General features: G+C 32.8%; 3 protein-coding genes across 3 annotated transcripts in view; all 3 read right to left on the bottom strand.

Annotated features, from left to right (window-relative positions):
- Nucleotides 1-334: 334 nt before the first annotated feature.
- Nucleotides 335-25,687, bottom strand: part of LOC114719749 (G-type lectin S-receptor-like serine/threonine-protein kinase LECRK2) — a 36,205-nt gene continuing 10,852 nt past the window's right edge. The window contains exon 2 of the mRNA XM_028905279.1: nucleotides 335-384. The gene's annotated coding sequence lies outside the window, so the exon portion shown is untranslated. The remainder of the gene's footprint in view (nucleotides 385-25,687) is intronic.
- Nucleotides 5,418-7,826, bottom strand: LOC114719731 (G-type lectin S-receptor-like serine/threonine-protein kinase LECRK2). The gene has a single exon (XM_028905251.1). The coding sequence runs from the start codon at nucleotides 7,824-7,826 to the stop codon at nucleotides 5,418-5,420; it is 2,409 nt and encodes an 802-aa protein (XP_028761084.1).
- On the bottom strand, nucleotides 21,938-24,830 carry LOC114719732 (G-type lectin S-receptor-like serine/threonine-protein kinase LECRK2). The gene is made up of 4 exons (XM_028905252.1): nucleotides 24,820-24,830; nucleotides 24,542-24,633; nucleotides 23,847-24,430; nucleotides 21,938-23,693 (listed from the first exon to the last, which is right to left on the bottom strand). The coding sequence occupies exons 1-4, from the start codon at nucleotides 24,828-24,830 to the stop codon at nucleotides 22,104-22,106; spliced, it is 2,277 nt and encodes a 758-aa protein (XP_028761085.1). The 3' UTR covers nucleotides 21,938-22,103.

The raw sequence follows: 25,687 nt of genomic DNA on the forward strand, positions 1-25,687 counted from the left end.
GAAGTTACAAGGTCAAGCCCTCTGTCAGTGCATAAGTTTTGGGGAGGGAAAAAGAAAGGAAAAAAAGACATGTCATGCATGCATCCAAGAAATTAAATTAAAAAGAAAAGAAAAGAAAAACCCAACAGGAACATGACGGAAGAAGAAAGCAAAAGGAGCCCAAAACACAACGAAAGAAAACTTGTCCAACAGCAAATAATTGAGAGGAGAGCTTCCTTTTAAGAAAAAGACCAACATCATATTGAGAGCTTGCAAAGGCTCAGCGATCAATGATCCTCTCTCCCCATATTCCAATCTTCTTCTTCTTCTTACTTCTTATTCATATCAAAACACAAACACTCATCATCCGCCACGGCCACACATTACATGAGCCAACAATATAACCTGCAAAAATTTAATCTTTTTTTTTCAAATTTAATTTCACACAGAGCATAGTGTATGTATGATTTGAGTTAACATTTAAAAATTAAATTATGACAGAAAATTATAGGGACAGGGTTGTAGTAAATTAAACTTTAAGGATTAAGTTTTTCAAATTTAATGTACATATCACAAAATATGATATATATAGAGATTGAGTTACATCAAATCAAAGTTTAGGAATTAAATTATAATCGAATCAAAATTATAAGGACTAAGTTGCACTATGTTAAAATTTAGAGCTTATAAGCCGTTATAATTCAGTTAAAACTATAGGGACAAAAAAAATTAAATTTCTTTAAAAAAATTACTATGTTTTAAAAAAATTCATTTATATATTCTTTTCTTCTTAAATTTAAATATCATTAATCTAATCTGTAATAGGAAAACTTTAAATTTAAATAAGAAACAAGACAACATAGCACATGATATGGAAATAAAAGAAGTATACCCCAAGACCAATTAATTAACATGACTCTTGGAGGTGGAAGTACATGAATGCAGCTTGTAAACCGAGAGCCACACTATGCGGTGTAAGAAAAGTTGCTATTTGAATTGTGAAAACAGAGTAAGTAGTAAACATGATTGAAAAACATAAAAGAGCTCTGCTTTCCCCCTTATTGAACAAAAACACTTAAACGATTGATAAACATGGAAGGAGCCCAAGGATTTAAAACGGATGAAACTAGCCTAAAAAAAATAAAATCAACATGATATCCTTTGTTTTTTTTTTTTTGGGGTGTTGCAGGCTCACCTAAATTGGGAGGAAAAAAATCTTATCGTTCGATGACTCCAAAAGTTCGTGCTTCAGTAGTTTTTCAATCACTGCTGTTGAAAAGGAGGCCAGCTGAGCTCATTTAACTGTCTTTAAAGATCTTAAATGTTGGTTTGTTAAGTAAATTGTACAGGATATCCATAGCTTCCATTCAAATGGTAGCTACTGTTTATTAGTTGAACATCGGTGTCCTTTTTCTTTCCTAGTGCACATGAACCATTTATTTGAAAAAATCAGGTTCTAGTTCCTGTTAGAACTTCAGAGTTTTTATGAGATGCAATACATTACGAGTATCATAAAATTTTTTTATTTAATTAAATAAGATATGAGCTTTGGTTAGCTTATACCCTAAATGCATTTGAATGTATTTAAAGCTGTTAAAATGGTTTTGGCCAAAAAAAAAAACTGTTAAAATGATTAAAAGCATCAACTCTGGACTTGAGTGTGAATTTTTTTAATTGACATAGATATATTTCTATGCCAAGCATTGTCGTACATTATTTCATATATGTGGACACTTTTCTCGATAAAAATTCAAACTTTAGTTCGTAATGTCATGAAGGGCTAGTTTTTTTTATTAGACCAAACCCCACTAGTAATGTGAATTTAATTCAAATAAACATACTTAATTTCTTATGGGAGAATTTTAAAAAAATACTTTTGAATTTTAAAATTTCAAATCAATTTTATTCATTTCACTTTAATAACAATTGACAATATTTGGAAAGCAAAATAACAACATATTTTTGTAATCCTTCCTAATTTGAAATTTTAAAATTTTAGAAGTATCATTTTAAAATTTTTCTCATTTCTTATTGTTGAAAGAATTGAAGTAGATCTTTATTGGCCAATCAAGCGTAAGATTAAAAAAAAAAAAACTACCCATTTGGTTCGATGCATTACATTTGGATTCCTTGTAATTTAGAAGCAATGCCCTCTTCTAAGTGTTTGGTTGGTTTATTTAGGTAATCCTGATGCATTGAAATTACATCATATAAGGTAATAGGGATTACACTTCTAAAAGTTAAGAATTGGGATTACAATATGTAGGAATGAATTAAGAATTGGGATTACAATATGTGGGAATCAATAAAAAGACATTATTTGCCCCTACCTTCTCCATTATCTTTCTCCATCCAATGCTCCTTCACCGATGACCTTTCCTCTTTCTTGCCCCCACTAACGACCTTTCCATACGTCACCCAACCCTTGCTCCTTCTCTTGACAGACTGCCTATTGCGATTCTATGAAGGCGTGAAGGGAAACTGAAGAACAAACAAGAAAGGCACATATGATTGCTTTTTCTTTGCTAGCGTTGGATTATGGGATGAAGATACCTATTTCTTACATGGATAAATGATTTTATTAAAGACCTTTTTTGTCCTTTCAATTTTGTTTCTTTTTAATTAAATATTAATAATAAATTTAATTTTACCATTCTTGATGTTGTACCAAACAACTTCTTTATAATCATCATTGCATTATATTACATTACTAGGTATTACATTCCCATTTATTTCGTGAACCAAACGGGCAATAATACGTGCTTCTGTCATTTTTGATTAGGTCCTTCCCAGTTCCCCCATTAATAAAAAGAACCGTATCGGTTGCTTACTTTTCAAAGGATTCCAATTATTCTTTATGAGTATCATAATCTTTTTATTTAATTAAATCAAAAGAGAATATTTATAAAATTTAAATATTACTACATAGTTTGACTTTGAATGGGAACCCATGAATTCCCTTCTGCCCATTGAAATTGGGAAAATTGCCCCCTCCTCAATGCAAAACAATGGAAATTGGTCACATTAATGGACTAATGGAAGGGCTAGGCAAACACTAGACCATGAGACAGTCACCACCATATTATGTGGGGCAACATGCATGCATACATCAAGCCCTCGTTATGATAAGTTATTTGCAAGAAAAATTTTTTTATCCTCAATATAAATTACTTGTAGAGTATTTACTAATCAGTTTTCAACTTTATTCTTATTTAATTGTACTTGAAAAGAGAGAAAAAGGGGGGGGGGAATAATGAGAATGATTTGTATATGTATAAAGAGAAAACTTTCATAAAGACAAATTTGAAAATTTTTATCAATTTATTACATTTCTTAACACATAAGAATGAGTTACAAGTGACTTATAATAAGGATCAAAGTGATATGTGTGTATATCTTGCTCCCTCTTATACGTGTTATAAGAACCTAATAATAATTTTACATAAATTAAGGAAGTTAGTTAAAATTAATTTTTACTTCTTGTCCAAAATATAACAGCTAATTTGTAATGTAACTTACATTAAAAACTAGCTTTTATATTTAGGACAAAAGGTAGTATTTCTTATTTGAATTCATTTGCAACCACTCATCTTGAAGATCATCCAATTCGAACTTTGAAGAAGATTTTCATTCTAGGTAGTTTTCAAAGGGATCATTTATTTGCTTATTCTTCACAAATTATATCAACTATCAAGTGTGAATCAGTAATATGACATTTAAATTTAAATTGAGAAGCAGGAGAACCGCGAATAGTGTTAGAACTAATGGACAAAATATAAACTTTCTAAAATACAAATTGCAAATACAAGATTAAATTTTGCTTATATATTTGATCCTTCAAATTTGGCTGTTCAAAAGTATGTTGGCAGCTTGATATAATTAGGGAGAAAGATACGATCATATAAATAAGTAAAAGACAAAACAATCTCACAAAATGGCTTAATTGACATATATTCGTGTGAAAAAATACATCTATCTCAAATCATCACAGCTCCAGCTGCCACTACTAGTAATGTGGAATAACAATTTTGATTATATGTAGTCACAACAAAATCTTAAAATAAACTGGTACCACAAAATGAACTTAGATTCTTATAAGATACACTAAAAAGTACTACTGATCCTAAATGTAAGTCCTTCAAGCAACAAATGAAGTTTCCTATCTTGCAAGCAATAGCATACCCAATAAATCTTTAGTGCCATGTTTCTCGTTTTCAGCATTCATGTCAAAGTTCCTTCTACAGCAAATGAGTTTCAGTAACAAAACTCTCAAGATGAAGACATTCACTTCGATGGTAATGGGCATGTTTTTTAAACTATTCATAAGCAATATACACTTTAGTTCCTATGATTGAATGCTGCATTTTTCATGCAAGAGTCCAACTTCAAACATAAAAAGGAAGCTCTCAAGTCTCATATCTCGTTCTCTGTTCAAGATCAAATGAATAGAACCTACCTTACCCTGCCGCACTGCACGAATGTTAGCTCTCGCTTCTCCACATCTGTGTCTTCCGTCTTGGACTCGACTCTCAATGCGTTCTCTACTCCTAAGTCTTAATACATTCCGTCAAAGCTGACGAGTTTCAGCTATCTCATTGCCACCCTATTATTAATCAAGCTCTTAGGTTTGAAGTAATCATTTTATAAAATTTGCTTCTCTGTGTTTCTATTCCCCTATGATCAAGACCTTGAGTATTTGTGGGCTTTTGGTTTATTGGGACAGAGATGCTGTAATGAATAGTGGGTGTCTGTGTCTAGACTATGGTTTCTTCTGTGATTAAGATTATTGATTTCATATATGCCACTAAATCCATTTCAGCGGGGTTTAGAAGTAGCATATGAATGGAGGTGTAACGCCCTATCAATACAGCATGTAAACTCAGACAATTTGTAATGTAAGGCAAGTTCTAAAGTAATTGGGATCCCCAAAACAACTTTAAGCATGTCATTGGGCTTGAAGCCCAGTTAACAAACATTACGCAAGCACATCAAATTATAAGGTCTATAGTAAAAGAAGCGAGATTTATAAGTTTAAGAAACTTTACCACGCAATAGTCTAGTCTTTTAGAATAAACTCTTCCTTTTGACTTTTGTTCTTGACATTAATATTTTCATCGAAAGGCTAATTAAACAAGAGTTATGTCTCTTCATTTAAACAATAAAATCTGTTCATTCAAACAACAAAAACATAGTTAATCAAGTCATCTAAGAAACATGACAATATTTCAATTCTTCTATTGAAAAAAAGAAGTTCACACACTCATAATTGATCTCATCTTCCTACAAAATGAACATGGAGGGCGCTACACTTACATAGCCAAGTTTATCAAGAACCATGAACATAAAGCATTATTGATAGTTTAACTTATAGCACAAGATGAACATGGACTCCTAAAAGATACATAGAGAAAGTAGATGATATTTATTTGCTGGAAGGCCTAACATTCACTTGCAAAGGATGCTAGATTAGGAGGATTTGGCACATCCATGAATCCTTCAAGCATTTGTACAACTTGCTTCATCGAGGGTCTTGCTGATGGATCCTCTTGAACGCACCAGATACCGATTTTCACATACTCTTCAACACTCCTGATGTCAATTTGAGCTTCCTTATCTTCTTCCACTAATAGGTCCAATCTCCTGTGATGAAAGCAATCATATGCCCAATCTATTAGCACCATCTTATTCTCATCTTCAACATTCACATCAAAGCTCTTTCTGCAACAAATGAGTTCTACTAATAGAACTCCAAAGCTATAAACATCCACCTTCATGGTAATCGGCTTGTTTTTGAACCACTCAGCCGCAACATACCCTTTAGTTCCCCTAATTGCCGTTGTAGTTACAGTCTGGTCAATCTTTAAAAGCTTTGCCAAACCGAGATCTGAAATTTTAGCCGTGTAAGAGTCATCAAGCAATACATTTTGAGGTTTGATATCACAATGTATAATCTGAGATTTGCACTCTTCATGCAAGTACAAGAGTCCTTTAGCTGTTCCTATTGCAATTTGCACCCTTTGATACCAGCTTGGCCTTTTGCCTTCAAAAAGAAAACTTGCCAAAGTTCCCTTACTCATGAATTCATAGACAAGCAGCCTGTGCTCACCTTCATTGCAAAATCCCAAAAGTTGCACCAGATTCCTATGATGTGTTTGACCAATTGCGCTGACTTCTGCTTCAAATTCCTTCTCACTTTCATTCACCGTTTTGAGTTTTTTAACAGCAACAAGGTTTCCTGGAATGTCTGGCAAAACACCTTTGTAAACAGTAGAAAATGCACCACGACCCAATTCTTCTGTGAACCCGTTTGTCCCTTCCACTAACTCTCCATAAGTGAAACTTCTAAGATTCATGCTTGACGTAAATGAACTAACTTTGGGCTCCCTATGATTATTGTGACCAAAGCAATATACAACCACACAAACTGCCACTAACAAGAACAAGTTCAAGAATACAGAACTTCCTAAAACCGTTGAACCAATAATAATCAATTTTGATCTATCATTCTTCACATGAATAATTTCAGGATTCAAAGGAGAATAATTATCTTTTCTTATTTTAAGCAGAGATTTCCCTCCCAATGACGAGTCAATCTTTCCATTTCTGAGAGGTAGGCTATCCTTCCAACATGCCCCGTCGATGAAAGTAACATGTGCACAAAGACAATCATCTAAACAAGATTGTCTACACCAATCCTCACTTACTGGTTTGAAGAAATCATATTTAGAACGCGGAAAACATGAATCTTGCATCTCAGTCAAATTAAAGAGATGTGCTTTCGAAGAAGTTCCATCACAACTCTGTTGAACAAAGTTTTGTTTGCATCCTTTCATCACATCGTTTGGATCAGTGAAGATAAAACCATATGGACAATGGCAAATTTTCATCCCACCCTCAAAGGTACAGTAGCTGTTGAATCCACAAGCTCCACTTCCTGGAAATTCAGCAATTGCAGAGCAAATATCCTCTGGTATGTTGGAATGAATTGACCAGGACATGGGCCAACTTCCCGTACTGGAACTATTACCCTTGGGATAGATATAGTGCTTAAAAACTCCATCATAATCAATAATAGCTCTTTGATAGAAATCTTGCATGGATGGAGCATTTAATGATACATTTGCGACTATACTTTGATTACTGCTCTGAACAAATATAGAGCCTGTTTGGTTGAAGACCAGTGAGAAGCCATCACCGTGAACCTTGGACTCCCAATAGGGAAAATTTATAGCTATGGTTGGATAATGGGTTGTCCACAGTACAAGATCCCCATCTTCTTGGAGTCTAAACAGAAAGTTCCCCCTTGAAAAATTATTTTGTGAATACTGCGAAACAATTTCACCACCAGAGTTTAAAACCTGTCCTGGTAGAATTGTATCGGTGGGATGATCAAAGCTTTGCCACAGTCGTTTAGATCCTTGACCAAACAACACAAAGTTACCAGTATCGAGCATTTCTGCATAAGCAACTTCACTGCTTCCAGAATAGCCACCACTCCAAATCTGGGAACCTTCGATATCAAGTAATCGGAGCCAACCATCTGGTTTGATCTCAACTTTGGAACCCCTTGGCACAACAACAGCATCACTCGTGTCATGCTTGGCTGACCAGACGATAGTGTTCTCTGGAATTTTGTTGAACCAGATGGCTATTAAGAACCCATTTGTTTTCTCAATTTGTTTGAAACCAAATGCATAATCATCAGATGATGAAGGCCAGAAGGAGCCATCTTCCCCTGCAGTGAGGAAACTGCCCGAGGATATCTTGGAATCTTGAGCGGCTACAGAATGCGAAAGCAAGGCAAGCAAGAGAGACAAGAAGATTGGATATGGCTTCTCAAAAGCCATTTGATGAAAGCACAGGAATTTGATTTTATGAAAAACAAATGCTTTTCCTCAAGAGTAATAATTAACTAACAATTGTTTCTTCATATAAGTACCGGAGAATAATGAGGATCTACGTAGACCCTTTTCTGCAAAATATGCCAAGCAAAGTATATTTTGAAATTTTCCTAGAAACTCATATGTTTGTCGTTTAGGAAAAAATCAAATCCCTTCTGGAAAACATTATGTCCGTCGACTCCAAAAGTCTATGCTTCACCGTTTCCTAAACGGTGCCGAAATGAAGAATCTCAGAAAAATTAGTGCCTTTCCAACATTCAATGACAAAGCTGTAGGATAAGATGAAATGCTCACTCATGATTTTCTAATTATTAAATTTTCTAAGTTTTTAAAAATCTTTCATTTTTCAATTGCGTTGAAAAGTAATTAATCTGCATTCTCCAGTCTACAAAGCATTTATTTTCTTGGGACAAATTGTCGTGGCACATTTCAAATGACAGCTTCATTGGATGAACTTTTGATTTTTTTTTTTTTAAAATGCAAGTAATGCATTGAGCATCTTGTTTTTTTATTTAATGCATTTAATTAATATACTTAATAAAACTGATTGGCTAAATGCATGATTGAAACATCATTTCTGTCGGAAGTTACAATTTTAGTCAGAAGTGAAAAGGAGAACAAAAATACTAAATTTGTATTTTAATTGTGAGAAGCATGTTGCGTGTTAACTATTTTTGCATCAGTCACTTTATTTTTATTGGGTTTAGGACATTTTAGTCCTTAAGCTAATGTTAATCCTCCTTTACATAGTCGTTAATTATTTGGACCATTAGGCACTGTTTGATATGATGGAGTGATTTCAAGATAATGGGAGTGAGATTGAGATCGGTAGTGAGATTGTGATTTAAAATTACGTTGAAGCTCCTTACCTTATCTTTGTCAGGAACACAAGTTTCAATATCCAAAAACATTTTTAGTTATTGTAAGATTTTCTAGTCCTTATAGTACTTGAGAGTAATTCTTTCAATTAAAATTTATATTTTCTTCTAAAGTCAAGTGCTCTTATTTAAAAACATCTTTGAAAGTGTAGAACACGTTGAGGAAAAAATCAACTCGTTGTCGGAAAGTAATTTAGGACCATTCATTTGTAAGACAAATAGTAGAAACGTTATGAGCATCAATTTTTTGAAAAAAAAAATCTAATACAAATATACATGAGCTGTAATTGGTAAATGAGCTTGAAGATAAGTAAAACCTATATATAGAAAATAGACTTAATTCAATACATTATTGAGGAATATCTCATAATTTATGTTCTGACAAATAAATATTGCAGGTTTTTGTATATCCTTTTCTTTCTGCACGTTCTCTCACTCGTCTCTCAACTGTCCCTCTTCTTCTTTTTTTTTTTGTTTAATTTTTTCACTCTTCCTGGTTAAACTTAACTTCTTCCACCCGCTTTAAGTTTTGTTTCTCTATTTTATTTTCGCATGCGCTCACACACTCCCCTTCCGTCCCTCTCTCTATTTCTTCATTTTTAATTTTATTTAATCTCTCATTTAAATACTAGGGTTGCTTTTCCAAATCAAAAATTCTATAATAATTATATAAAATTAAATTTTAAAATATGTTGGATACATAATTTATATTTTACAACCCAACCTTTAAATTTTTTCTCAACTTTTTAAAATTCTTTTCTTTTTTATGGTTTATTTTATGTTGACATGTGAAAATTATTTGACAAATAAAAGACATGTGAAAATTATAAACAGGGAATCAAACTAAATAAAATATCCAGTTAGATCTTTTTTTAACTTCAATGACATACATTTGCTTATAATAATTTGTGTTTATAAAAGTATTTTTTTTTGCTTCATTTTTTTATGAGATCACTAGTGCATTATTATTTTAGTCAAAAAAAGTAATCCTCCTTGTACCAAAAAAGTGAATTGGCGAAACAATTATATATTGATAAATAGTTATACCTTCTCGATTTCAATGTTTTTAGTCATGCTACTTTCTAACTCCAGTTAAAACTTAAAACACAGTGCTGTTACTTAAATTATGGAGTAAATAAATTAAAAATGAAGAGAGAAAGTGAGTGTATGTGAAAATAAAATAGAAAGATAAAACTTAAAGTGAGAGGAACAAGATTTATTAGGGAGAAAGAGAGAATTAAATCAAAATGATAGAGGGAGAGTTGAGAGATAGAAGAGAGAGAGAGCGCGTTTTGGAAAGAAAAGAGACGTATGAAAGCCAACAACAAATATGGGTCCTCCCATATGATTTGGAGGACTTCTATTTGTCAAAGCACAAGTTACGTAGAATTCCTCTATATTATTTGATGGGGTCAACTTTGAACTTTTTTTAGTAAGAAATCAAATATTTGATGTCATAAAGGACTGAAAATGTGTGGAGCACGAAACGAAAATATGAAAACAAAAACTCAAGTTGAAAAACATCTTTTTTATTTTGAAAAAAGATGCCTAATGAGAAATTACTCCAAAGTTCTTAAAGAAAACTTGTTCTTTTTCTTTTTTTTAATAAATATTGTTGAAACATTTATATGGACTTTAGAGTTTAGACTCTAGACCAACTGGCGATACAAGCTGCAGCGTTGTCCTTTAAATTAAGGCCAATGTGGTGAAAACCATGAACGATCATGTAGCTGGGGCTTGTAATCCAATTATGATAAGGTTTTTTAGGTGAGATTTTTTTTTTGGACTCAAGGTTTTTCATGTGAGATTGCACAATGAGTTTTTCAAAAATCTTTCATTTTTCAAATTGTGTTGAAAAGTAATAAATCTGCATGCTGCCGTCTACAAACCATTTATTTCTTGGACAAATTGTCGTGGCACATTTCAAATGATAGCTTAATTGGCTGAACTTCTTCTTCTTCTTTTTTTTTATTAGAGGTAATCATATTTGAAGCATTGTTCGGTTCTAAATGGGGAGAGGAATGTCTCCACTAACCCCTCTCTCCACTTCCTCTCCGCTTAGTGTTTTCATCATTAGATCAAATTTCAATAGTTAAGATTTATTTTGTAAAATATTATTAAAATATTAAATGTTAAATGTTAAAAAATATATAAATAAATTTATACTATTAAGTGTTAAAATTTGATATATAAGTAGTTTAATATGAGAATTTTTTATTATATTTAATATTATAATATTATTTTTACTCAATTTTAAATCTCAACCATTAGAAGTTAATCTAATGATGGAGGAATTAAGTGGAAAGAGAAGTTAGTGGAGACATTCTTCTCCCCAATAGATATGGATACCTCTTCCAGCAGAGATTCAAACATTGAATTACTACATTGTGGAAATTAACTCTTTTCGCTAGATGCAACATACTATTTGTAACTTATAATTTTTTAAAAAAGATGCAATTAATGCATTGAGCATCTTGAATTTTTATTTAAGTCATTTAAGCAATATATTTGAAACTAATAGGCTAAATGCATGATTGAAAGATCGCTTCTATCAAGAGTTATAATTTGGACAGTAGTGAAAAGGATAACAAAAATACTAAATTTGTATTTTATATTGTGAGAAGCATGTTGGGTGTTAACTATTTTTGCATCAGTCACTTCATTTTAATCGTGTTTAGAACATTTTAGTCCTTAAACTATTCTTTTATGAACACTAGTTATCCTAAACCCGTTATCCTGATCCTCCTATATTTGATTTAGACCATTAGGCACGTTTTGGTATGATGGAGTGAATTTCAACGGAATGGGAGTCGGATTGAGATTGGTACGGGGATTGAGATTTAAAATTACATTTAAGCTGTTGAATGTTGAATGTTGATTAATATGAGAAGTTGTCTCATTCTTATAAGGAAAAGAACACAAATTTAAATTCTAAAAAACACATTTGTTGATACCGACAAACACTCTAGTCCTCGAAAAACTTAATCAAATAAAAAAAATTGTCTGGTATGTTTTGGGATTACTCATAGGATTGATGAATTAAAATAAAATAAAATAAAATTCAAAATATGAAAAACCTAAAATACCCATATCTCCTAAACTGCTCCTCTTGAATTATGGCAGTGGGCTCACAGTTTACAGAGTGATTGCAGCTCGCAACTATGCTGACCAGAAGAAGACACATGTGCGATTGACAAAATAGACCGTTTGCAACTCTCTCCCCCAATCCATGGCCTCCATCTTCGAAGCATCTCCCACAGTTTCTCTTTTCGATCTCTTCCTTGACCCACTCTTCAATTTACTCATGAGAGCAATGCACAACGAGAGGGATGGGGTGAGGCAATTGGGTCCGAAAATGTTCAATCCCTGGACTGGTTTTCCAATACTGAGATTGCTAAAGCACTCGTACCAAACATGACTACTATTATTATTATTATTTACGTGAGTAAATATGAGGTTTCAAGATTCTAAGAAGGGAATATAAATAGTTAAATACCAGAAAATTTTTAATGACAATTGAACAATTTGAACTGCTGTCATTATTTACTGTATTAAAACTTGTTGTTACAAATTTAGATAGTACTCCCTCCGGTCCTTAATATAAGACCTTGTTTGACTTTTATTTTGGTCCTAAATATAAGACTCCAATCCATTTTATCTCTCATATTTATGTCTTTTTTTCAAGGTAGTTCTTCTAGCAAGAGTAGTTCTAGCCAATATACTTGATTAGCAAGGATATTTTAGGAAAGACAACACTTATTTATTCCAATAACTAACTTAACTTCTTTTCTTAATCTCCTCAAATTAGTCAACTAGCTCTTATAATTAGGACCGGAGGTAGTATTTGGTTTGCCAAAAAGCATTTTAAAAATATAATTTCATGTAAATTGAAATAAAATTCTCATTATATATTTACTTTGTGTATTTTAAGATTATTTTAAAAAAACAAGTCGATTTTTTTTTGTCATAGTGTATTTCTTTTTTGACAGTACTTTATAATAATTCTCTCAATTAAAATTTATATTTTCATGTAAAGTCAAATACTCTTACCTAAGAACATCTTTAAAAGCGGGTAGCACGTTGAGGAAAAAATCAACTCGCTGTCGGAAATTAATTTGGCGACCATGCATTTGTTGGCCAAAGAGTACAAGATCCGAAGACTTTGATTTTTCAAAAGGTGCAATGCATTATGATTTAGGGACCATTCATTTGTTAGCCAAATAGTACAAGATCCGAAGACTTTGATTTTTCAAAAGGTGCAATACATTATGACTTTATGAGGATCACTTTTTTGAAAAAAATCTAATACAAAGAACTTGAACATAATAAAAACCTGTATATAGAAAATAGAATTAATTGAATGCATTATTTGATGGAGGTTTACCTTTGAATTTTTTTTTGCGTAACAAATCAAATATTTGCTGTTATAAAGGACTGAAAATGTGGAGCGTCATATGAAAATTTGAAACAATTCAGCTGAAAAATATCGTCTTTTTTTCTCATTCTGAGAAAAGATGCCTTGTGAGAAATTACTTCAAAGTCCAAAGTTCGTGAAGGAAACTTGTTCTTTTCCTTCTTTTAATAAATGCTATTGAAACATTACACAGACTTTAGAGTTTAGACTTGGGAAAAAGACAGAAAAAATACTACTTAAATATAATAATCTCCAAATGGTATGTTAAATTTCAGAAATCCCAATTTGGTCTCAAGAGACCAAATTGGGATTATTATGTGAAAGGAAAAGATCAAATTGTCCTTGATTTTAAATATTATTTTTAAAATATCACAGCCCCACTGGCCGGCCGCTCACCAGAGCTCCGGCAGCGGTAGTCACCGGAGCTCTGATGACTGGCCTACAATTGATCACAGGAGTTTCGTCGGTGGGAAAAATTTTTTTTGAAAATTTTTACAACTTCAGTATAATGGTTAACAACTTTTGTAATGATATTAACAACTTCAGTATAGCAATTAACAATAAGTTTTCTGGGAAATTCAACAAACTCCAGCGACCGGAAATAATTTTTTGAACATTTTTACAACTTCAGTATAACGGTTAGCAACTTTTGTAATAATACTAACAATTTCAGTATAGCAATTAACAACAGGTTTTCTGGGAAATTCAACAAACTCTGGCGACTGGAAACAATTTTTTTGAAAATTTTTACAACTTCAATATAACCGTTAACAACTTTTATGACCTTATTAACAACTTTAGTATATCGGTTAACAACAGGTTTTTGAGTTTGTTAAAGGCATTATTGAAGTTATAAAAATGTCACTTTTTGAATTTTTCAAAAAACCTATTGTTAACTGCTCTACTGAAATTGTTAATAGAATTACAAAAGTTATTAACCGTTATACTGAAGTTGTAAAAAATTTCAAAAAAAATTATTTCCGGTCGCCGAAGCTTATTGAATTTTCCAGAAAACCTGTTGTTAATTGCTATATTAAAGTTGTTAATAGCATTATAAAAGTTGTTAACCGTTATACTGAAGTTGTAAAAATTTTCAACTTCAGTATAACGTTAACAATTACATTTTTTTTGAAAATTTTTACAACTTCAGTATAACGGTTAACAATTTCGATATAGCAGTTAACAACAAATTTTTCGAAAAATTCAAAAAGTGGCATTTTTATAACTTCAGTAATGTCGTTAACAAACTCAAAAACCTGTTGTTAACCGCTATACTGAAGTTATTAATATATTTACAAAAGTTATTAACCTTTATATTGAAGTTGTAAAAATTTTCAAAAAAACTGTTTCCGGTCACCGGAACTTGTTGAATTTTCTAAAAAACCTGTTGTTAATTACTATATTGAAGTTGTTAATAGCATTATAAAAGTTTTTAACCATTATACTGAAGTTGTAAAAATTTTCAACTTCAGTATAACGTTAACAATTAAGTTTTTTTTGAAAATTTTTACAACTTTAGTATAACGGTTAACAATTTTGATATAGCAGTGAACAACAAGTTTTTTGAAAAATTCAAAAAGTGGCATTTTTATAACTTCAATAATGCCGTTAACAAACTCAAAAACCTGTTGTTAACCGCTATATTGAAGTTGTTAATATAATTACAAAAGTTGTTAACCGTTATACTGAAGTTGTAAAAATTTTCAAAAAAATTGTTTCCGGTCACCGGAGCTGGTTGAATTTTCCAGAAAACCTGTTGTTAATTGCTATATTGAAGTTGTTAATAGCATTATAAAAGGTTTTAACCGTTATATTGAAGTTGTAAAAATTTTCAACTTCAGTATAACGTTAACAATTACGTTTTTTTGAAAATTTCTACAACTTCAGTATAACGGTTAACAACTTCGATATAGTAGTTAACAACAAGTTTTTCAAAAAATTCACAAAAAGTGGTATTTTTATAACTTCAGTAATGCCGTTAACAAACTCAAAAACCTGTTGTTAACCGCTATACTGAAATTATTAATATAATTACAAAAGTTGTTAGCCGTTATACTGAAGTTGTAAAAATTTTCAAAAAAATTGTTTTCGGTCACCGAAGCTTGTTGAATTTTCCAGAAAACCTATTGTTAATTGCTATATTGAAGTTGTTAATAACATTATAAAAGTTGTTAATCGTTATACTGAAGTTGTAAGAATTTTCAAAAAAATTGTTTTCCTCCGCCGGAGCTCCGGCGACCAATTGTTGAATTTTCTAAAAAATCTGTTATTAACTAGTTATTAATAACGTTACAAAAGTTGTTAACGGTTATATTGAAGTTGTAAAAATTTTCAAAAAAATTGTTTCTGGTCACCGGAGTTTGTTGAATTTCCCAGAAAACTGTTGTTAATTGCTATATTGAAGTTGTTAATATCATTACAAAAGTTGTTAACTATTATACTGAAGTTGTGAAAATTTTCAAAAAAATTGTTTCCGGTCGCCGGAATTTGTTAAATTTCTCCAAAAAACCTGTTGTTAATTGTTATACTGAAGTTGTTAATATCATTACAAAAGTTGTTAACCGTTATACTGAAATTATAAAAATTTTCAAAAAAATTGTTTCTGGTTGAGTATCTAGTTTTTCAAATTTAATGGACATATCACAATATATGATATGTAGAGATTGAGTTGCATCAAATCAAAATTTAGGAATTAAATTATAATCAAATCAAAATTATTAAGTTGCACTATATTAAAATTGAGAGATTATAAGCTGTTATAATTGAGTTAAAACTATAGGGACAAAAAAATTAAAATTCTATTAAAAATTACTATTTTTTTTAAAAAAATTCATTTATATATATATATATATCTTTTCTTCCTATCCAAATGAAGCTTAAATATCATTAATCTATCTGTAATAGGAAAATTTTAAATTTAAATAAGAAACAGGACAACATAGTACATGATATGGAAATAAAAGAAGTGTATCCCAAGACCAGTTAATTAACATGACTCTTGGAAATGGAAGTACATGAATGCAGCTTGTAAATTGAGAGCCCCACTATGCCGTGTAAGAAAAGTTGCAATTTGAAGTGTGAAAACAGAGTAAGTAGTAAACATTATTGAAACAAATAAAAGAGCTCTGCTTTCCCCCTTATTAAACAACAACACTAAATGATTGCTAAACATTGAAGGAGCCTAAGGATTTAAAATGGACGAAACAATACCAAAAAAATAAAATCAACATGATATCCTTTGTTTTGTTTGTTTTTTTTTTTTGGGGTGTTGCAGGCTTACCTTTAACTTGCAACAGATTGTAGAACATCAGGTCCTGGCACATCCATGAATCCTTCAAGCATAAGCACAACTTGCTTCATGGTAGGTCTTAGTGATGGATCCTCTTGAGTGTACCAAATACTGATCTGCACATACTTTTCTACCCTCTCCATGTCCATTAGAGATTCCTCATCATCTTCCATTAACAAGTCAAATCTACCACATTGAAAGCAATCCCATGCCCAATCTATTAGTACCATCTAATTCTCATCTTCAACATTCCTATCCAAGTTCTTTCTACAACAAATGATCTCCAACAACAAAACTCCAAAGCTATAGATATCCACTTTTGTAGTAATTGGCTTATGGTTGAGCCACTCAAATGCCGCATACCCTTTAGTTCCCCTAATTGCTATTGTAGTTACAATTTGGTCAATCTTCGTTAGCTTTGCTGGACCAAAGTCTGAAATTTTAGCTGTACAAGAGTCATTAATCAACACATTTTGAGGTCTGGTATCTCAATGGATAATTTGAGTGGTACATTCTTCATACAAGTACAGGGGTCCTTTAGCTGTTCCGACTGTAGTTTGCACCCTTTGATGCCCGATTGGCCTTTTGCCTTCAAAAAGAAAGTTTGCTAAAGTCCTTTACTCATGAACTCATATACAAGTAGCCTATGCTCTCCTTCATTGCAGAATCCCAAAAGTTTCACCAGATTCCTATGGTGTGTTTGACCAATTGCACTCACTTCTGCTTTAAATTCCTTCTCACTTTCATCCACCATTTTTAGTTTTTTAACAGCAACAAAGTTCTTTTGAAGGTTTGGCATAACACTTTTGTAAACAATAGAAAATGCACCACGACCCAATTTTTCTGAGGATCAATTCGTGCCTTCTAGTAACTCTTCATATGTAAAAATCCTAAGATGAATTTGACCCAAATCGACTCGTTTTGGGCACCTTTTGATTAGTACAAAACCAATATAAAAACCCACAAACTACCACCACTAAGAGCAAGATCAAGACCACTGAACTGCCTAAAAGTATCGAGCCTATAATAAATAACTTTGATTTACCATTCTTCGGATTAATATCTCCACGAACCAGAGCAGAGGAATTATCTTTTCCTATTTTGCCTAGAGCTTTCCCTGGGAATGATGAATCAAACCTTCCATTAAAGAGAGGTAGGTTCTTCTTGGAACATGCCCCATCATTGAAAGAAGCAGCCGCACAAAGAAATTTTTTTTAATCCTAAATATAAATTACCTGTAGATTATTTACTAATCAGTTTTCAACTTTATTCATTTTTAATTGTACTTGAAAAGAGAGAAAAATGGGGGAAAAAAAGTAATGAGAATGATTTGTAAATGTACAAGGAGAAAACTTTCATAAAGATAAATTTGAAAATTTTTATCAATTTGTTGCATTCTTTAACATGTAAGAATGAGTTACTAGTGACTTATAGTAAGGATCAAAGTAATATGTGTGTATATCTTGCTCCCTCTTACACGTGTTGTGAGAACCTACTAATAATTTTACATAAATTAAGGAAGTTAGTTAAAATTAATTTTTACCTCTTGTCCAAAATATAACAGCTAATTTGTAATGTAACTTATATTAAAAACTAGCTTTTATATTTAGGACTAAAAATAGTATTTCTTATTTGAATTCGTTTACAACCACTCATCTTGAAGATCATCCAATTCGGACTTGGAAGAAGATTTTGATTCTAAGTAGTTTTCAAAGGGATCATTTATTTGCTTGTTCTTCACAAACTACATTAGGTGTGAATGAGTAATATAACATTTAAATATAAATTGGGAAGCAGGACAACCACCAATAGTCTTGGAGCTAATGGACAAAATATAAATTTTCTAAAATACAAATTCCAAATACGAGATTAAATTTTGCTTATATATTTGATCCTTCAAATTAGGCTGTTCAAAAGTATGTTGGTAGCTTGATATAATTAGGGAGACAGATATGATCACATAAATAAGTAAAAGACAAAATAGTCTCACAAAATGGCTTAATTCTTGTGAAGTTCTTCAGAAATTTCTGAAATTAACTTTTATTTGTGTGAAAAAATCCATCTATCGCAAATCACCACAACTCCAGCTGCCACTACTAGTAATATGGAATAACAATTTTGATTATATGTAGCCACAACAAAATCTTAAAATAAACTGGTACAATAAAATGAACTTAGATTCTTATAAGATACACTAAAAAATACTATTGATCCTAAATGTAAGATCTAGTTTATAATGTAACTACAAAATAGATCTCACATTTAGAATCGGGGTAGTATAGAATATTTATTTGTTGGAAGGCTTATCATTAACTTGTAAAGGATGGCAGGTCAGGAGGATTTGACACATCCATGAATCCTTCAAGCATTTGGACAACTTGCTTCATGGTGGGTCTTGTTAATGGATTCTCTTGGATAAACCATTTGTCGATCTTCACATACTTTTCTACCCTCTTCATGTCAATTTGAGCTCCCTCATCATCTTCCACTAATATGTCCAATCTCCTATAGTGAAAGCAATCATATACCCAATATCTGTTTTAGCTCCAAGGGGGTTGATAATGTGCCGGTGATTGATCTTGTGCTGCAGAGTGAGCTAGTAAAGTGGAGGACATATGGTAGGAATTCAATGGTGCAGTTGAGTCGTAAATTGATGTGTTTGGGGTTTGTCGATGGAGGATTGAACCCAGAATATCCCATTGTGATGGGAGGATACCAATTGGAAGATGTCATTATGCTGTTTGATTTGGATATTTCCATGGTGGGATTTAGGTCGTCTCTATTGTTAAAGCATTCTAGTTGTTCTCACTTCAAATCTGGTTTCATGTCTACAGAGTCAATTTGAGTATCACTTACACTTTACTTTAGTTCGTCTTTGTAGATAATGAAGCTTTCTGCTAAATTTTGTTACCCTTTGTATATGAGGTCGAGAACTGCTTATTTGCATGGCGAGTATGTGTAAAGAACAACAATTATGAGGTTCATCAAAGGGTTAAATCCCTTCTTTTTGCTTTCCTTATATTGACCAGAGAATTGATTTATGGGTTCGTTTGTATCAGTGATTAGAAAAATGTCTTATTAAAAAAGTAGCTTATAGAGAAACGAAGATGGGTAAAAGCTAAATTGGATGAGCTGAATTATGTTTGGATTGGAATTTAGAGAAGTTAGTTTGCAAAAGTGAGATTGGTAAAAGGTTGTTTGGATTATGGTTGAGTAAAAGTAAGTTTGGTTATAAAATAACCAAAATAGGTTTGAGTTTTAATAAATAATGAAACATGATTTGAAAAAATGATTTCACATAATACAATGAAATTAAAATAATTTAATATGAAGAAGTCAAATTTAATGAGTGAATTAAATTTTAAAACTTAAAAAAATCATAAAAAATATTTTAAATATAAAGTGAAACATGATAAAAAAAATTAATTGAAATAACACAATAAATTTAATTTAATTTAATATAAAAAAGTAAATTTTAATAAGCAAATTAAAATTGAAAATACAAGAAAAATAAAAAAAATTACTGCCAATGGTTGTAAATTATGGAAGATATTTAAAAAGGAAGAACGTATAAGCTCTTAAAGTGATCCAATAAGCCAGAAAATAGAGCTTAAGCCAGAACGTACATTTCCCAGCTTAAAATACATAAGCTCCTTTTTTATTTAAGCCCAGCCAAATACCAAACAATTTTCCAATCGAGCTTATAAGTGAAATAAGCTACTTTTGAGCCCACAAAAGCCCTGGCAAACAGACCCTTATATGATGTCAAAAACTGAGACTACATTATGCAGTTACAAAATCAGTTAACAGATTTGGATTTCTGTTTGTTTGATCATTGCTTCATGCAAGCTTCTCTGAAGAATCTGTCTCATCAACCTTTAGTTTTACTAAAGCCAAATATGTCCAAGGAAAAATGACTTTAGTATCCCCTGATTGCTGGCCTCATGGAATGCAAGATTTTAACTTTTCTAAGGAGGCATGTTCTTTGCATCTTCCATTTCTATCAGAGATCTTATTGAAGATTTAATTGTAAAAGCGTCTGAGATCTCAGAAAAGTCCGGTACATTTGTGAAATATTTCTGTAACAAGGTTTGAGTTCAATTCAAGACAAGTAAAAACTGATACGCCAGTTCAGTTCACTTGGCTCCGTTTGTTGAAACAAATGACTTTTGTTTTGTTTTGGTCACAGGGACAACAATGCAAGCTTTGGAGACCAATTAGATGAACATAATCACTAGAAAACATGAATTTATTAAGAAGGCTTTGGACATGGAAATTGCATGGTCGATCAGGGACATTTGGTAAAAACATGAGTCCTTCAAGAAACAAATGAAGTTCCCTATCTTGCAAGCAATTGCATGCGCAATAAATCTTCAGCGCCATCTTTCTCGTTTTCAGCATTCATGTCAAAGTTCCTTCTTCAACAAATGAGTTTCAGTAACAAAACTCTTAAGAGATGTGAACATTCACTTCCACGGTACTGGGCGTATTTTTGAACTATTCATATGCAATGTATACTTTAGTTCCCGTTATAGCTATTGTACGTAGTTAAAGGGAGTAAGAGTCATCAACATGAGATTTTGAATCTCGATGTCACAGCCTATAATTTGAATGCTGCATTTTTCATGCAAGAGTCCAACTTTAAACATGAAAAGGAAGCTCTCAAGTCTCATATCTCGTTCTATGTTCAAGATAAAATGAATAGAACCTACCTGCCCATGCCGTGTGGCTTGAATGTTAGCTCTCGCTTCTCCACATCCATGTCTTGCATCTTGTACTAGACTCTCAATGCATTCTCTACTCTCAATCCGTTCCCTCAAAGCTAAGTTTCAGCCATCTCATTACCACTCCATTATTAGTCTAGCCTTTAGGTTTGAAGTAATCATTTTATAAAATTTGCTTCTCTGTTTTTTCCCGTGATCAAGGCCTTGAGTGTCTGTGGGCTTTTGGTTTATTGGGATAGAGATGTGTGATGAATAGTGGGTGTCTGTGTATGGACTATGGTTTCTGCTGTGATTAAGCTTGTTCATCTCATATGTGCCACTAAATCCATTTTAATGGGGTGTGCAACTAGCATATGAGTGGAGGCGTAACACCTTATCAATAAAACACGTAAACTTAGACAATCTGTAATATAAAGAAAGTTCTAACGCAATGGGCATCCCTAGAACAATTTTAAGCATATCATTGGGCTTAAAGCCTACGTTAACAAACATTACACAAACACATCATGTTATGAGGCCTATATTAAGAAAAGTGAGATTTATAAGTTCAAGAGGTTTTACCACCCAATAATCTTGTCTTTTGAGATGAACTCTCCCTATTGCCTTGTGTTCGTAATATTGGTCCTTTCATTAAGAGGTTGATTAAACAAGAGTCATGTCTCTTCATTTAAGCAACAAAACACAATAAATCAAGTCATTTAAGAAACATGACAATATTTTAGTTTTTCTTCTCTTTTTTTTTTTGGAAAAAAAAGTTCACACTCTCATAATTATTCTCATCTTCCTCATAACAAAGAGGGCAATGCATAGTCACTCACATACCCAAGTTTATCAAGCACCAAGAGCATAAATCATTGATGAACTTGGACTCCTAAAAGATACATAGAGAAAGTAAATGATATTTATTTGCTGGAAGGCCTAACATTCACTTGCAAAGGATGCTAGATTAGGAGGATTTGGCACATCCATGAATCCTTCAAGCATTTGTACAACTTGCTTCATCGAGGGTCTTGCTGATGGATCCTCTTGAACGCACCAGATACCGATTTTCACATACTCTTCAACACTCCTGATGTCAATTTGAGCTTCCTTATCTTCTTCCACTAATAGGTCCAATCTCCTGTGGTGAAAGCAATCATATGCCCAATCTATTAGCACCATCTTATTCTCATCTTCAACATTCACATCAAAGCTCTTTCTGCAACAAATGAGTTCTACTAATAGAACTCCAAAGCTATAAACATCCACCTTCATGGTAATCGGCTTGTTTTTGAACCACTCAGCCGCAACATACCCTTTAGTTCCCCTAATTGCCGTTGTAGTTACAGTCTGGTCAATCTTTAAAAGCTTTGCCAAACCGAGATCTGAAATTTTAGCCGTGTAAGAGTCATCAAGCAATACATTTTGAGGTTTGATATCACAATGTATAATCTGAGATTTGCACTCTTCATGCAAGTACAAGAGTCCTTTAGCTGTTCCTATTGCAATTTGCACCCTTTGATACCAGCTTGGCCTTTTGCCTTCAAAAAGAAAACTTGCCAAAGTTCCCTTACTCATGAATTCATAGACAAGCAGCCTGTGCTCACCTTCATTGCAAAATCCCAAAAGTTGCATCAGATTCCTATGATGTGTTTGACCAATTGCGCTGACTTCTGCTTCAAATTCCTTCTCACTTTCATTCACCATTTTGAGTTTTTTAACAGCAACAAGGTTTCCTGGAATGTCTGGCAAAACACCTTTGTAAACAGTAGAAAATGCACCACGGCCCAATTCTTCTGTGAACCCATTTGTTCCTTCCATTAACTCTTCGTAAGTGAAACTTCTAAGAGTCATGTTTGACACAAATCGACTTGTTTTGGGAACCTTTTGATTAGTACAGCAAAACCAATATAAAACCCCACAAACTGCCACCACCAGGAGCAAGATCAAGAATACTGAACTGCCTAAAAGTATCAAGCCAATAACAAATAACTTTGATTTGCCATTCTTTGGATTAATATCTCCACGAACCAGAGTAGAGGAATTATCTTTTCTTATTTTGACTAGAGATTTCCCTGGGAATGATGAATCAAACCTTCCATTAAAGAGAGGTAGGTTCTTCTTGGAACATGCCCCATCGTTGAAAGAAGCAGCCACACAAAGGCAATCCTCTAAACAAGCTTGTCTACACCAATCTTCACTTACTGGTTTGAAGTATTCGTAGTCACAATTTGACCAATCGATATGAGGCATCTCAATGAAATCAAAAAGGTGTGCTTCAGAAGAAGTTTCATCACAACTTTGTAGAACAAAGTTTTGTTTGCATCCTTTCATCACATCATTTGGATCAATAATGCTATAACCAATTGGACAATGACAACTTTTATTCGTACCATTAAAGTTGCAGTAGCTGTTGAATCCACAAGCTCCACCTCCTATTCGTCCATTAATTCCGTTACAAATATTTGCAGGCATCACAGATAGAATTGACCAGGCCATAGGCAAATTTCTTGTACTGGAGTTACTACCCTTGGGATAGAAATAGTGTCAAAAGACTCCATCATATTCAAGAACAGCTCTCTAGTAAAGATTTTGTGCAGGGATGTCCTCCAGAGCTGATAGGCTTCGGATTATACTTTGGTTACTTCTTTGAACGAATAGAAAACCAGATTGGTTAAAGACCACTGAGATGTCTCTGCCAAAAACTCGGGTACTCCAATAAGCAGAATTTACAGAATCAGTTGGGAAATCAGTTGCGTAAAGCACAAAATCCCCATCATATTGTAGTGCAAACAGAAATCTCCCCTTTGAATGATTATTTGGCAATAAGTGTGAAACAAGTTGAGCAGGTTGATGCAAAACCTGTCCTGGTAAAATTGTGTCGGTGGGATGGTCAAAGCTTTGCCACAAATTTTCAGATGTTTCAGTAAACAACGCAAAGTTACCAGTATCAAGCATAGCAGCATAAGAAACTTCAACTCTAGTGCTAACACTCCAAATTTCCTTAGTAATGGGATCAATGAGCTGGAAAGAACCATCTGAAGTGAGCTCAACTCTGGAACCCTTTGGAGCAAGATTTTGTCCATTGGCTGACCAGACAATAGTTTTTTCTGGTATTTTGTTGAACCAGATGGCTAGTAGGAACCCATCTTTCTCAATTTTCCGGAAGCCAAATGCAAAATCACCAGATGGTGAAGACCAGAAGGAGCCATTTTCAACTGCAGTCAGTGAACTGCCCAAGGATATGTTCTTGGAAGCTTGAGAGACTACAGAATGCCAAAGCAAAGCAAGTAAGAGAGATAGCAAAATTGGGTATGGCTTCTTGAAAGCCATTTGATGAAACTTGAGTAAGTAGTGTTTCTTCTTAATATAGGCACCAGTCAGCTTTGATGCAGAGTGAAGCAGATAAATAAGGCCATGGAGAAGAACCTTCCAGGGAAAAATCCAAGCGAAGAAAAGTTTGTATTTTCTTACAACCGCATATTAATTATCAAAATCGTTTTCACACTTGGGAGGAGAAAAATCTTATCGTTCGATAACTCCACTTGTTCATGCTTCAGTAGTTTTTCAAGCACTACTGTTGAAAAGGAGGCCAGCTAAGCTCATCCAACTGTCTTTAAAGATCTTAAACGTTTGTTTGTTAAGTAAATTGTACAGGATATCCATAGCTTCCATTCAAATGGTCGCTATAATTTGGCACAGATTTGCCACGAAAGTTACTGACGGAATCAATTCCGTCGGTAAATTTTTTTCCGACGGAATTAGCCACAAAAAATATTCCGTCGGTAATTTCCGTGGCAAATTTCGTGAGAAATTCCGTCGCAAATATTCCGATGGAATTTGCCACGGATTTGCCACGGAAATTACCGACAAAATATTTTCCGTGGCTAATTCCGTCTGAAATTTTAGTTCCCTCAAGATCCTATGTAATTAAAAATTTTAGGCCAACATGGTAAAAATCATAAAGGATCATGTAGAGTTTAGACTTTTGATCCTCTAAGCACCATATATTTATTGTTATGATAAAATATGAACCATTTAAAATCTGATTTAAACAATTTAAATTTAAAATTTTTAGTCTGTGGTTGGTAATTTTTTTAAAGAGGTAACAATTATAGAATTTTTTACTTTAAATTTTATATCTATGAAAATAAAAAAAATTCAAAACATAAAGAAAAATAATAAACTATTGAAAATTGATCTAAATGATCTAAATTAAGATCAGCATTCCATACTCAACTATTTAATGACCACACAATATAATGTGCTCCATCCCAACTGAATGCAAAAACTTTCATATGAAGACTTCTTTAAGTATGAAGTTACAAGGTCAAACCCTCCTATCAGTGCATAAGCTTTGGGGAGGGAAAAAGAAAGAAAAGAAAAGAAAAACCCAACAGGAACATGACGGAAGAAGAAAGCAAAAGGAGCTCAAAACAGAACGAAAGAAAACTTGTCCAGCGACAAATAATTGCGATGAGAGCTTCCTTTTAAGAAAAGGACCAACATCATATTGAGAGCTT

The sequence above is a fragment of the Neltuma alba genome, unplaced genomic scaffold (assembly GCF_004799145.2).
Source record: "Neltuma alba isolate B1F8T4 unplaced genomic scaffold, ASM479914v2 tig00011941_pilon, whole genome shotgun sequence".
NCBI lineage: Eukaryota > Viridiplantae > Streptophyta > Magnoliopsida > Fabales > Fabaceae > Neltuma > Neltuma alba.

Excerpts from the sequence above, each read along its gene's own strand:
- LOC114719731 (XM_028905251.1), bottom strand. The coding sequence starts at position 7,826 with ATGGCTTTTGAGAAGCCATATCCAATCTTCTTGTCTCTCTTGCTTGCC.
- LOC114719732 (XM_028905252.1), bottom strand. Across the intron at positions 24,431-24,541 it reads CTCTGCATCAAAGCTGACTG|TCTCTCAAGCTTCCAAGAAC; the intron begins GTGCCTATATTA and ends GGCATTCTGTAG. Across the intron at positions 23,694-23,846 it reads TTGGCAGAGACATCTCAGTG|GGTAGTAACTCCAGTACAAG; the intron begins GTCTTTAACCAA and ends TTCTATCCCAAG.